Consider the following 13,080-nt stretch of genomic DNA (forward strand, 5'->3'; position numbering starts at 1 on the left):
TCCACGAAAGTTTGTTTTATGACCTCTTTGATCAGAACGTGGATGCGGCGCCCGAACCGATTCGATATGGTCGACAAGCCAGCGCTTCAGCGCGGTAATTTATGTTCCTCTCTTGATTAGGCCCAAGATATTAAATGGCTATTCAAATGACACAGTGTTTAATAAAAAAAATTCGCTAATTCGTTTCCCAACACACTAGGTGGTGAAGACGTAGGCGCTAGTAACAGGCAAAAAGTAAAGCTGGACGACACAAAACGAAGCGTCCAGGAACATAAAAACCACATACACGGAACGATCCGTCTAACGCTCATTAAAAAACGTCTCTTTTCTTTACTCCAGGAGCCACGCCGAACATAGTCGGCCACTGCAATAACAGTTTCACGTGTTCTGCTTGCACTCGACGTCGCAAGACGGCGCCACTATTGCCGCTGCTCGCGTCTACGTCACCGGCATTCCGTAAAGGGTAACACGCGTCAGCATAGGATGGAACTTTCTGAAAGTTCTACCCGAAGCTGCGGTCACTGTCGAGCCCAAGTTGCGGAGCATCGGACGCGAGCGCCGCCTCGCATCGTCCGGCGGTCACAGCTTGGTCTGCGAGGTGTAACCGGCTCGCCTGCGCAGCAGTATCTGCAGCAGCGAGTCGACGCGGACGGGTTCCTCCTGCTCGGCCTCTTCGATGGTGTCCGGAACCCTCAAGACGTTCGTCTCCGGCAGCAGCAGAGCCAGCAGGCCGAATGTGAACATGCCCAGCGACACGAGGAGGAGGGCGAACACGTCCTTCACGAGAGGGTCGAAGCGGACGACGTACCTGATGGCCATGGCCACCAGGACTCCGAGGCGACCGCAGACGGTGGCGCCCCCGTAGCCCGCGCCTCGCACTACGGTCGGGAACACCTCCGCCGTGTACACGAACAGCGTGGCGAGCACGCACAGCAGCGCGAGCATGGCGACCGTCATGATGAGCTTGAAGAGGAACCACTGCTTCAGCACTATCACCACGGCCAGGGCCGTGGTGAGAAGCGAGACGAGGGTCATGCTGAGCGCCAGCGTCCGCCGACGGCCCCACGCCTTGAAGAAAAATGAAAGCTTACGAGCGCTCAGGCATCGCCGTTGCGTAAACGAACTTTGGCAGTCTCGTATCGGCTTCTCGCAATTTCTTCGCCCCCGTAAGGACATGTACTTCGGACTATTCTAAACTGCATCAAATATGTACATACGAAAAGAAAAGAAACAAGTATAGTGAAAGTCAAAGGAGGCCTCAATGTGTCTATATATTATTTATAGTCTCCTTTCGATTGTATTTGCACCAGTTGCAGGCCGCTTTGCGTTAATATGTGATTGCCTTTTCATCTCTACAACAGCTATGGACCGTCAACCTAGAATACTTAACAAGCCTATCTCGTAGAATCAATTTGTGGTAAAACAACTGTAAAATAAGTGTAAAATAACTGTAAAACTGTAGAAGAATTGACACCCTTAAAAGTGAAAAAGGGTGCAACTATAACTCTCACCCTGTGAGTCGTAGACGGATTTACAGCCTTTTTTTTTTCTCTTTTAAGGGTGTAAATTGTTTTAACAGTTTACATCGTACCTTCATGAGCCCGTAGTGGAGAGCCAGGAGCGGCGCCATGACGTACGCCATCACCACCTCGACCTCGCCGAAGCCTCGCAGTCGGCCGCGGGGCCTCATGCAGACGGCGCCCTGCAGCGCGAAGAACCAGCAGCCGAACGCAAGGAACGAGCGCGACCGGACGCAGCTGCACCGGAGCAGGTCCCAGAAGGACGGCGGACCGGGCGGGGTGGCCGGAAAGCCGTCGCGTCGGTTCTTGACGTTCTCCACGACCTCGCCGAACAGGGGTCGCAGCTCGTCGAGGTTGAGGCCGTTCACGCGCGCCGCCCAGAAGACCACGCGCTCGGCCTCGGCGAAGCGCCACGTCACGACGAGCCATCGCGGCGACTCCTCCATCCAGAAGGTGGCCAGCACCAGCAGGGCCGCAGGGAGCGCGAGGCTCGCCTGCACGGCACGCCAGTCGTAGGTGAAGCGCGCCGCCATGGACAGCCAGAAGGGGCCCAGCATCGACAGGCCGCAGAAGGCGAGCGTGGTGAACGCCGTGCGGCCACCGCGAGGTGTCACCTGCGAACGGACGGAAAGAGGGGGGGGGGGGGGAGGAGTGGAAGATTGTTGGAGGAACGATAGAGGTACACGTCCAAGTTAGGCTGGATTAGAAAGCTGCACCTAACGGAATACGGGAAAGGTTAGTCTCTTGCCGCCGAAATTCGAAGAAGCAGGAAATATCGAAAGAAATGTTCGCAGTGCATTAGAAAAAGAAAATCAAGGCCCCGTTCTTAAACAAAGATAATTCAACGCGAAGCTTTCCCCCAATGCAAACTGAATCAAAGTCCAAAGCCAACGACCGCGCAACGAACCCGAGAAATGCTGAGCGACCCGATGCTATGCATATGTGATTTGATTGCTTGTTGAGGATCGTATTTTTCGAACGTTGAAGTTGAATGAAGACAGATTTCGTTAAGTTGCATAGCCTTTATGTTAGATCTTGTAGCCGTTGATTACACGCTCACGTACTTTCCCGGACGACTCTACACATGCGTACGCGTACGACAGCCTCCTCTTCTGCCGTGCGCTGCACCCGCGGATACCCATTGTGACGGTCGCGAATGCATTTCGTGACGCGCGTAATGCAATGCAGATACATACAGTTCGTATGGGTAGCGTGGCGTTTTCCCATTGGTCGCGAGCCTGACGTTGTTCCCATTGTTCTTATCAGAACAACAGCGAATGTAAACTGTAGTGTTCTACGCAGACGTGTAAGTTGGCTTTCCTGCAGTGCGTTTTCGGCTCTCACGGACAAATCCGTGAGACCTAGAAAGCTTCGCTTCAAAACGGAAAAGGAGTGCACAGAGATAAAAAGAGACGGTCCCAGCGTTCTACCTTTCCTCTAAACTTTCTTTTTGTCTCTGCGCTCTCTTTCCGCCTCTTTCGAAGACGCTGGAGCATGCCCTTGCCTAAATACCAACTAGACCTACTTTCTGCCCAACATGCCGGAAATATTCGTTCCTGTATTAGGCACCAGACACAGGGCAGATGGAGTTGTAGCAGTTTTAGCTTCCAGCAGGTGCTGTCGACCCGGTGGTGCCAGCCAGACGCTTGGACTACGATGTAAATGAGGCACAATTCCGAACAGCAACACACGCGAGCCAGTTTCATGACTTTCTCGAACTTGGCAATCGAAGCTATACGTTGAGCCTCGTCCGATCCACCGCATGCAACATAGCACTTTCATACGCAGGACGTGGAATAACTTGTCTCAAGATCAACGACGGCTAGAGGGCATTGTGAACGCGCAACGACTACGTGATGCTTGATGACGATTTATTGGCGTCCCTTTTGAAGCAGGGTGTGAGATCCGGCTGGTTGGTATTTCATGCTGAAGTGACTAGCGCAAAAGTGGACACAGGACACTAACAAGGCTTCAAGGATAAGCGCAAGTATTTTTGGTGTCCATGTCCACTTTTGCGCTAGTCATTTCAGCGTGGAATCCTCTTTGAAACGGGGCGGGGACAAATCGTCGCTTAGCCTGTTTGAGTTCTTCAAGAATGTTATCAATGCTTTTCCTTATGGGATTGCTGTATACAACTCTTCAACCTCGATAAGGGTGCCTCGATAGGAGCGCCGCCGTTTAGGGTGGTGACACCCATTGAGTAGCCCCGTGCGGCTGTGTACCACAATGGCGGCCCAGATACTGCTAGAAGTGTCTCTTTGTGTCACTGGTTTTAGAACAAAACGTGAGCATGTTGGCATATAGCATGGGAGATCGTGGGATCATTAATCTACCAGGAATAATGTTTTATCCCGGAACAACGAGTTCTCATATTGAAGCGAAAGCATAGAATTGCCCATTCCGTAAAACATTGCGTAAAAGCCGGCGTCTGTAACAGCGAAGCGGCACCAAAATGCTCATTGGCGACGATCCCACGTCACGTGAGCGCGTCACTGGAGCATTTCGGGCGAAAGGGGACACCTACTGTAGCGATAGCGCGCCAGGTGTTGCATGATGGGAGAGGGCATCTCCTTGAGGCGGCGTCACCTTCGCTCTCGGAGAGAGAGAGAGAGAAACTTTATTGCAAATGTAAAGATTTGAAGGAGGGGTGGTCGGAGCCTCTCAGTCCAGGGCCCCACTGGCCTCTGCCGCCTGCCTGACCTGGCTAATTAAGGACTTTTGTCCTGCCAGGTCGGAGCGGGCGAGCTGTGCCTCCCACTGCTCCATTGTCCTACTGGTATTTAGCCTATGAGGGTGCTTAGTGCACTCCCAGGTTATGTGTATTAGGGTAGGTATGCCACCGCACCAAGGACAGTTGGCCCTATAACGAGTGGGATACATGGCGTTTAGCAATTTTAAATGGGGGAACACCCCTGTCTGTATTTTACGCCAATCGGCGGCCTCTTCCCCGTTAAGTTGTGGGTGGGGCGGCGGGTATTTTCTGCGGACTCCACGCTGATGAGCAAGGATGTCTTTCGCATTTAAATTGGTGGAATTTTGTGAGGGATAGTGCGGGTGGTTGGGGTTAGAAGAGGACGCCGTCACTCGGTTAGTGAACCCTCGAGCTAACGCGTTAGCCTTTTCGTTCCCCTGTACCCCCGCGTGGCCCGGGCACCAGAGTAGGCGATGATGGTGGTTGAAGGATTCGGACGTCTGTGTTATCAGCGCGTTCCTTGTCCGCGAAACCTCTCGCCTGCATTCTAACTTCGCTTCGGCAATCGCTGTAAAAAGTTAATGTACAAAAAACAGAATAAATCCGAAAGGACAAACGTTGGTGGTAGTGAGTTTCGAGCCTAGAACCCCACGCTCAAAAACCGAGTGTCTTGACTGGACTAAACAAGGCCCAGCGCCTCAACGCACTGGCTTGCCCGCGAGTAGCCCACAAGTCAAACGACCGCTCAGTGGCGTTCAATTGGACACTAAAGATTTCGCATTCACAACTCATAAGAAGTGCTAAGGCGTCCTCGGATTTTTTTTTTCAATTAGCCTGGAAATAAAGTTCTGTGACTGTGACCAGCTTGGAAGATAGCGTGCCACTGTTTCCATGGTCATGTAGAGGCAGCGGCTGAACGGCATGGCTATACGGCGGGTGTACCTTGGGCCGACCACAATGGCGAACGTGTTGCCACCTTTCACGGCGAGAATCCCTACAATCGAGCCACCCTAGCAACGTCTCCTACAAGACTCCTCCGCCCGCTGGGTCATGCGATCTGGCGCTGTTTTAGGTACAGAAAACTTTGCGCGCCTGGTGCCCGCAGCGCCTTAGGGCCGAACTACATGTACGCGTGCCGGCGTGCGAAAGATCGCGCCGGCGCGCCTTGTGTTTGCCCAACTGGTGGAGCAGATATCCGGGCTCGCGCCGCTCTTCGAGGTGCACGATCTGTCCTGCAGCGTCTGTGTGCGCGTATGGCTGTGCCTTCTGTCTCGCTGCATTCATGCGTAGGCGCGCCGAGGAGCGTACGTGTGGTTTGGGCCTTCACGTCTACACACCTCGAACAAGATGAGCGTGGACGTGACCTCGGCGACGCTGGAGGCGGCGCCCGTGACCACGCGCAGCGCGACGAACGCGTACAGGGACCGCACGAGGCAGGTGGCGAGGCTGGACAGCGCCAGCACAACCACGGCCGCGCACAGCACGGGACGGCGGCCGACTCGGTCGGCGTAGTGGCCCGCCATCGGCATGACGACCACGCCGCCCAGGAGGTACGACGCGGCCAGCGCCAGTAGGACAGGCCGGCGCCGGCTGCACACCAGGTCCCACTGGCTCTCTATGGTCGGTCCTCCGGCGCTCAGGTCGTACTCCCACGCGTCGCAGGGCACCTCGGTCCTGTTGACCAGCGCCGACGACGTCGGGTCCTGCGGCGGGAACGGAGGCAACGCGGGTTCGTAGCGCGTGCACTCGCTGGCCGAGCCGTCGGGGAGTCGGGGCAGGCTGGCGTTCTTCCACTCGTCCAGCGGCACGTTGAGGAGCTCGTCGGGTCGCCGGCACCAGTGGGCGACGGGTCGAGCGAGCACCATGAGAACCGTGTTGTGCAGGGCGACCACGAGCAGGCACAGGACGGTGCCGGCGAGCACGCGTCTCTGGAAGGGTCCCGTGCCGAAGATGAGCACCGACTTTGGCGCGGTCTGCTCGATCAGGTTCTTGAGCCGCTCGCCGTCGATGCGGAACATGGCCACCGGCGAGCTGGACATGCTCTCCATGGCCGGGGTCGCGCCGGTGCCTCCGGTCGCTCTTGCCGACTGCCCTTCGGAACGATCGGCGCACGGACGATGACGATGCCGATGTGGCATCCATAAGCAATGCGGGGGATCTGCCCCGAATGGGGCGCCGCGAGCAAACGGAGTTTTCAGTTTTGAATTAGGTATTTGAAACCTTAAAATAAGGATAGAAAAACGGAACAGAGATGGGTCAGACGTCATCTGAGGTGGTGGTGTTGTCGTTGCTTTTGAATTTGATGTCATGTTGTTGTTGTACAAGCAGAAGTACAAGCAGTCGTGGATTCTTTTGCGGTCCATTTCTGATCCTTATATAAAGTTTCAGGTTTCAATGCTGGTTTCAGTCAGCAGCACATGACGGTTCCTACGTCTACTGCTGTGTTGTTTGATGAAAAGCTCATCGGCGAATGCCTTAAGCAGTAGGATCTTGATGTGGGCGATTCAGTGTTACATACTTGAAGTTTTTTCTTCAAGTATGCCTCAATCGACTGAAGCCTTTCCCATACCATGGCCCTCATGGCACCCCCTCCGCAATTATAAAAGTTTACGGCAGTATATTTGCCCCAGTGTTGACATCTATATTTGATAACTCTCTGAATACTTCCACTTTCCCTCAAATGTGGAAAACTGCTCGTGGTTTTCCTGTATTTAATCCTGGCTGTAACAGGGATTTCTTGAATTATCGCACGATTTCTCTTCTCTGTGCCCCGCATAATATTTTTGGCCTTTATCTTCACAACGCATTGTCTTTTACTGCGAAGAACCGATTTATTCCGAATCATCATGGATTTCACAACGGCCGCTCCACTTTCACAAATCTCGCAAGTTTATGACACTAATCTCCGCGCCGGTATTTCAAAGGGGGCAAGTTGACACCATTTACTGTGACCTCAGCAAAGCTTTCGAGATATTCAGCAACTCAGTGCTTCTGATCAAGCTTACGCACTTTGGTGTTGACTCGTCAACTGTTACTCTCTTGGGTAGTTATCTTCTTGATAAATCACGTTACGTTAACATCAATGGCCAAACGTATTCTTTTCACGCTTCAACTAGCGGTGTCCCTGAAGGATGGGTATAAAGACCACTGCTTTTCTTAATTTTTGTTAATGACGTTGCTTCCGGATTTGGGAATTATGCAGTCTGGCCTGTTTTCTTTTTATAATACGGTGCAAGAATAACCTCATCCCGAATGTTGCTAAGACCAAAGTTCTTGTTCTGTATATTCTGTACCATTGTGCAAGGTCTGTGAGATCAATGATTCTCGCTGTACTCTTTGTTACAACCTTACACTTTTCAGCTCACACCAAACGCGTTGCAATGCGGGGTGCGCGCGCTGGGGGCTCTGTTTGCAGACTATCGAGAGAATTCAATCCTCCTACACCGTTGCGCGAGTTGTACACAACAATCTGTTGTCCTCAACTCGTACACGCGTCGGTCGCCTGGAATGGCATTTCTAGATCCAACAGTGGCATTATAGATCGGGCCCAGAAAAAAATTTCTAAGCATACGGACATTGGTCCTTGCTCTAGCACTGTTGGATTATTGTTACTGCCCTTACTTCGCAGCCGACGTAATCGCGCGGACCTTCTTTTACTTTTGAAACTCCTTCACGGGTATCCTCACCTTCCCTGATTTCCTCAGTTGTATCCTGTTTCGTACTCCGCGTAAGATCACCAGAGAACATAAACCTTTCATAATTAACGCTGTTGCGCAGAGCGACGAAGGGACAGGACTTGAGCTAGAAAACAACACACGACACCTGAGCGCAAACTGTCAGCTGTCAACTGCCAGTAAAAATATCAACTGTCAATGTCAAACTATCAGTTGATACTTTGAGCTCAGGTGTCGTTTGTTGTTTTCTCGCTCAAGTCCTGTCCCTTCGTCACCCTGCGCAACAGCGTTAATTATGTCAAAACAACTAGCCCACTGCGGAATTTTCCCGAATAAACGTTTCCATGTTCCTGTCTGTCATCACCAACACTTCACCGTCCACAGAACTCTCTCTTTGCGGACCCCAAATACATAGTATTAAAGTGGAAAGGAGGGCGAGCTGGCATGCATTCATAATGGTAACAGCGCGAACAAAATGACGGACGGGGTGAAAGATTACAGGACGAGCGCTGATTCACAACTAAGTTTACTGAAACACGCACTAAGGAATATAAACGATACAGGCGATCACATGGCAAAACGAGGAACGCACAATCAGGACACGTGGATACAAGACGTCTAGAGGGCAGCAGAGGGCAGTCCCGGGCAGCACTTTTTTGACGCATGTGGATGTGGCATCAGACCGGCGTATTTCTGGAATAGCCATCAAGACGTTCAGATATATTGATGATTTTTTTATTATAATTGACAGAGGCTACTCTACTAACAAGGCGGACGAAATAATGGATCTTTTCAGCGAGCTTGGTCAGGCTTTGAAGTTCACCTCGGAGCAAGCCAAAGAGGATGGACCACAAATACCTTGACCTTAGACTACGTTTGTTTTTTTTTTAGATGGCTATGTCTGCTGGGAATATTTCCTCCGTTCTGCCAAGCCCTTGTTGAACTTTAACTCAGTTCATTCCAAACTAGTCAAAAATGCCATTTGCATATCCGGGTCTAGGGTCGCCCTGGTAAAAACGTGCGCATGCTATGCTGATGCCTTCGCCCGTCGGGCAGTCAGGCTGGAGGAAGCTGGGTACCCGGGTGGCTTAATAACGGGCAGCTGTGAGAAATTGAATAAGTGAGTGCCAAACTCGAGGAGACAGGAGGCCGAAGGAAAAAGCGGGAATAAGAATGTGGTAGTTGTACCCTATGCACACCGCTTGTCCCATGGCCTCGTGAACGTTGCAGGTCGTTATGAGTTGCAGGTTGTCTTTTCGACTCCTGCAAAATTGAGTGCTATTTGTCCGGCGGTCGAAAGGCGAGCCAGTGGAGCAGAACGTAAATCTAATGTAAGGTGCAAAGTGAATTGCGTTACTAAATACGTAGGCTGCACTATGAGTGTGGTGTGCTCTTTCCCGTTCAAGTGTGGGCTGGTGTAAACAGGGCAAAAGGGCCGGCGCATCAATGTAAGACTTGGGGAGCATGAATTGTCCTCGTACAAAAATGATTATGCGCATGTGTCTGCGCATTGCCGTCGATGCAAGTGTAAGCCCCCGCTCAAAGACACAACAGCCCACATAGACCGCAAGGGCGCGTGGTTAACATGAAGGCCGGAGACGTGGTCATCCAGCCCCCGATCGCGCTTTCTCAGCAGAAATTAACATACCTAGATAGCGCCGATAGGGTAACACATGCCCTGTATTCACGTATCCTGGTTGTGCTTTCCTCGTTTTGCCATGTGATCACCTGTGCCGCTTATAGTCCTTGGTGTACGTTTCAGTAAACATAGTTGTGAGTCAGCGCTCGTCCTGTAATCTTTCACCCCGTCCGTCGTTTTGTTAGCGCTGTTAGCATTATCAACAGAAATATATATCCTCCAAAAGCTTTACATCGCCCTATATTTATTCGATTGCAAGCTCACAGAACATACGCTTTCAGGAATAGGATATAAGATAAAATATTCAAGGAATTGGGCCGGCCAGATGTCTTCGAGTTTTTCTCGCAAGGTCACGTAGTGTATTTGAGAATGAATATCTATCTGGCCTTCACACTGGAGAACATTTACGTGTGGTTGCGCTTAAATACACTATATGCTTTCTGGGAACGGAGGTAAAAGAAAAAAAATGCAGGACATTCTAACAAAAAAGATGGAACTTTTTAGCATAAGCTTGCTTGTTTACTGTTCTGCTACCGGCTCCCGGCAAGCGCCAGCTGGCTGGTGCAATCTCGTTGGTACGTTGTCGGCACCAGTCTAACGACAGGTACTTGCCGGCTGGACAGCATGAGTTGTCTGGCTTGGACGTTTAATTAACCGGTTTCAGCTGGCTGTGAGCCGCGGCGGGGATCGAGCAGTCATCGCAACGGCTTACAGAGCACGATGCCACGGGTTCGACTCTTCAGCCCCGATGGCCGCATAGCTGACGGAGACAGAATGCAGCGAAACCCCTTGCACCGTACTACGATTTACTTGCACGGCAAAGCACCCCCAACCACCTCCCTCCCGGGTGGTCGAAATCAATTCCCGAGTCCTTGGTTAGATCATCTCTCACATAATCCCGGGAAACAGAGATAAGGGGGGGAAGGGCTTTCAAGACGATCAATCAATCGAAGGCGCGCTTTTAACTAGGCGCGCACTCAACGAATATATTTCGACGCACTACTGCTTTCGACGCTTGCGATCAATCGGCACTACTGTAGGTAGCCCTAGATGGCTATACCGACCGAACTACCGCCGAAATTAGAAGGGAAAGAAGTTCAGGAAGGAAAAAATAAATAAATATAAGCTGAGAACACGCAAAAAAGAGAACCCGTTCCATAAGACAGTCGGTCCGACACGGCCCCCTAAATTCCAAGCCGCCGCAGACACAGAAAGCGCATATTGCAGCCAGGAATGCAGGAAGAAGACGCACAGAAGAACCAGGAAGCACCGGTGAAGTGTTTCGATGTAAACGAAACACACAACACGACAAGGAAAGCCCCTCCCTGCCTGCCTACGTGCGTGCCCAACAGGTTTACTCTAATCACGCATCAAGCAAATGAACCCGAAAGAACGAGACAAGAGTTTCGTGCCCGCTTGTCGGCGCCCATATGTTCCCCCGTACGAACACGAAACACGAAACGTGCAGCCACTCTTCGCTTAATTCCTTCGACGCGCCGTTGTCGCGACGTGCGACAAGGCCGAGGACACGTTGGTCGTGACGTATCCAGCTGCGCGCGAGGGTATTGGCTGACGCTTGCTCGGGGTGAGAGGGAGAGCCGCGTGCCCATTCCTCCTTCGTTAAACGCGTTCAGACCACGCAGAGGAAATCATCAAAAGAGCGCTGCTCGCAAAGCGAGGTATGGCGTGTTGTCAGTCTCTGCGAGGTGCGGCAGTCTCGGGAAATGTCTGAGGCGGACGTACGTGTACGCGTGGCTGTCAGTGGCCGCGGCAAGTCCTTGCAGAAGAACAGCACTATGCGTTCACGATCAAAGCTTACGGATAGCAAGGTTGTTGTCATTGTTGTTGTTGCTGTTAATGTTGTTGTTGGTGGTGGTGGTGCTGCTGCTACTGTTGTTGTTGTTGCTGCCACAGTTGTACGGAAATTTGAACCGCGTTCGCACAGCTGCCGGCGCGTTTTCTAGGCATCGACTGCGCATGCGCTACCCGGGCGTGGAGCGTGAGACAAAGCCAAATGAACGCACCGCAACGCTCTGCTATGTAGGCTCTGCGGTGGAGCCAGAGCTCAGCGTTATGGTTTCCGCTGCTGATATGAACATTGAGCGCACACATATTATAGCTTCCTTGCTGAGCAGCTATGAGCATACTACACCGTGCGGCGTACACTTGACTGAGCAGGACGCACAGAAAACGTCAAACTAAACCTATCCGATCCTTTCAGTGGCCGCTGACAAATACCCACGGTTTTCTGTCTGTCTCATCTCGTGCAGGGCACCGTCGAGAGGACATGCCTGTAAGGTGGCTGCCAGGGATGTGACAAGCCTGATGACGCATAAGCGCGCGCACGCACACGCGCGCACACGCACACACACACACACACACACACACACACACACACACACACACACACACACACACACACACACACACACACACACACACACACACACACACACACGCACGCACGCACGCACGCACGCGCACCCACACACACACACACAGAGAGAGAGAGAGAGAGAGACGACAGTTGGCATCCTCGGGCAGCTTAACCTCTCGCACTCTTGGAAGGTCCTGTTGCTAATACTTAATTGGCGTTCGCCAAGAGATAACAGGTTTGATGTCGATAAATTTATGGTACACTTACTATTCAGGATTAGGAAGAATATTTACAATATTTGCCAAGAATCGGTAAATTTCAGACAGAACTTCGTGCTTCTAAAGGGTGTTAAGAAGTCGCTTACGCAGCTTCGCTATCATTGTAGCATCAATTTATCAGTTTCAATACGTCTGTCAGGCATACTTTATTTTAATAGTACCATTATTAATCTTACGATCTCCACGTAGTTTGTGGAAACATGTCTGCACTGATAAAAAATCTGCTCCATATAGTCGACAGACTAACTTTTCACTTTGCAATACAGCAAACTTCTTCAAGTTCGGTGCAGTCGATACCTAGCCACGTACTTAGATGCGTTGCCATGTATTTAGGTGGCATTGCATGAGTTAAATATTCTTCGTGACGACATCAATAAAAATTTGTTGTGCAATAACCTGTAACTTCCAAATTATTTTTTGTTTCTTAAATTACAAACACGTTACACCAAGAGGCATAGGTGTTCGACATGACTATTTTCACTCAACCTCTCTATGTGATTTCATTGCAAATTTCAATCATGTTCATACAACAAAGTTCATTGAATTAGCCGCAGTGGATGCCGCAGAGAAAAATGACTTCTCCATTGCTATCTAATAGACAGCAAAGTGTGAGGTAAAGCTTTCTTGTAACGACATACCGAACATTCCTTGTGCAGTAAATGATCCTTTGCATGTTTGGTTTTTTGCACTACGAAGAGGTTAGACTAACAGCCATACGTGTTCAACATGAATCTTTTTATTTTTCAACTGTTCCTTTGAATGTTTTTGCAAATCTGAGTCGAGCACTAAGCGAGAAATTTAATATAAATAGAGAAACAACGGCAGCTTTGCAGGATACAGCTGGCCTGCACGCGATGCTCGAGCAATCCTTTTACAATTTATTGTTGCGAAGCCGGTTCA

General features: G+C 51.0%; 2 protein-coding genes across 2 annotated transcripts; both read right to left on the bottom strand.

Annotated features, from left to right (window-relative positions):
• Nucleotides 1-579: 579 nt before the first annotated feature.
• Nucleotides 580-2,662, bottom strand: LOC126534494 (organic cation transporter protein-like). Its single transcript, XM_055072163.2, has 3 exons — nt 2,585-2,662; nt 1,592-2,134; nt 580-1,068 (listed from the first exon to the last, which is right to left on the bottom strand). The coding sequence occupies exons 1-3, from the start codon at nt 2,660-2,662 to the stop codon at nt 580-582; spliced, it is 1,110 nt and encodes a 369-aa protein (XP_054928138.1).
• Nucleotides 2,663-5,469: 2,807 nt separating this feature from the next.
• Nucleotides 5,470-6,489, bottom strand: LOC129385527 (solute carrier family 22 member 7-like). Its single transcript, XM_055072162.2, has one exon. The coding sequence runs from the start codon at nt 6,477-6,479 to the stop codon at nt 5,493-5,495; it is 987 nt and encodes a 328-aa protein (XP_054928137.2). The 5' UTR covers nt 6,480-6,489; the 3' UTR covers nt 5,470-5,492.
• Nucleotides 6,490-13,080: the final 6,591 nt, after the last annotated feature.

This window comes from Dermacentor andersoni, chromosome 7 (genome assembly GCF_023375885.2).
Source record: "Dermacentor andersoni chromosome 7, qqDerAnde1_hic_scaffold, whole genome shotgun sequence".
In the NCBI taxonomy this organism is placed as follows: domain Eukaryota; kingdom Metazoa; phylum Arthropoda; class Arachnida; order Ixodida; family Ixodidae; genus Dermacentor; species Dermacentor andersoni.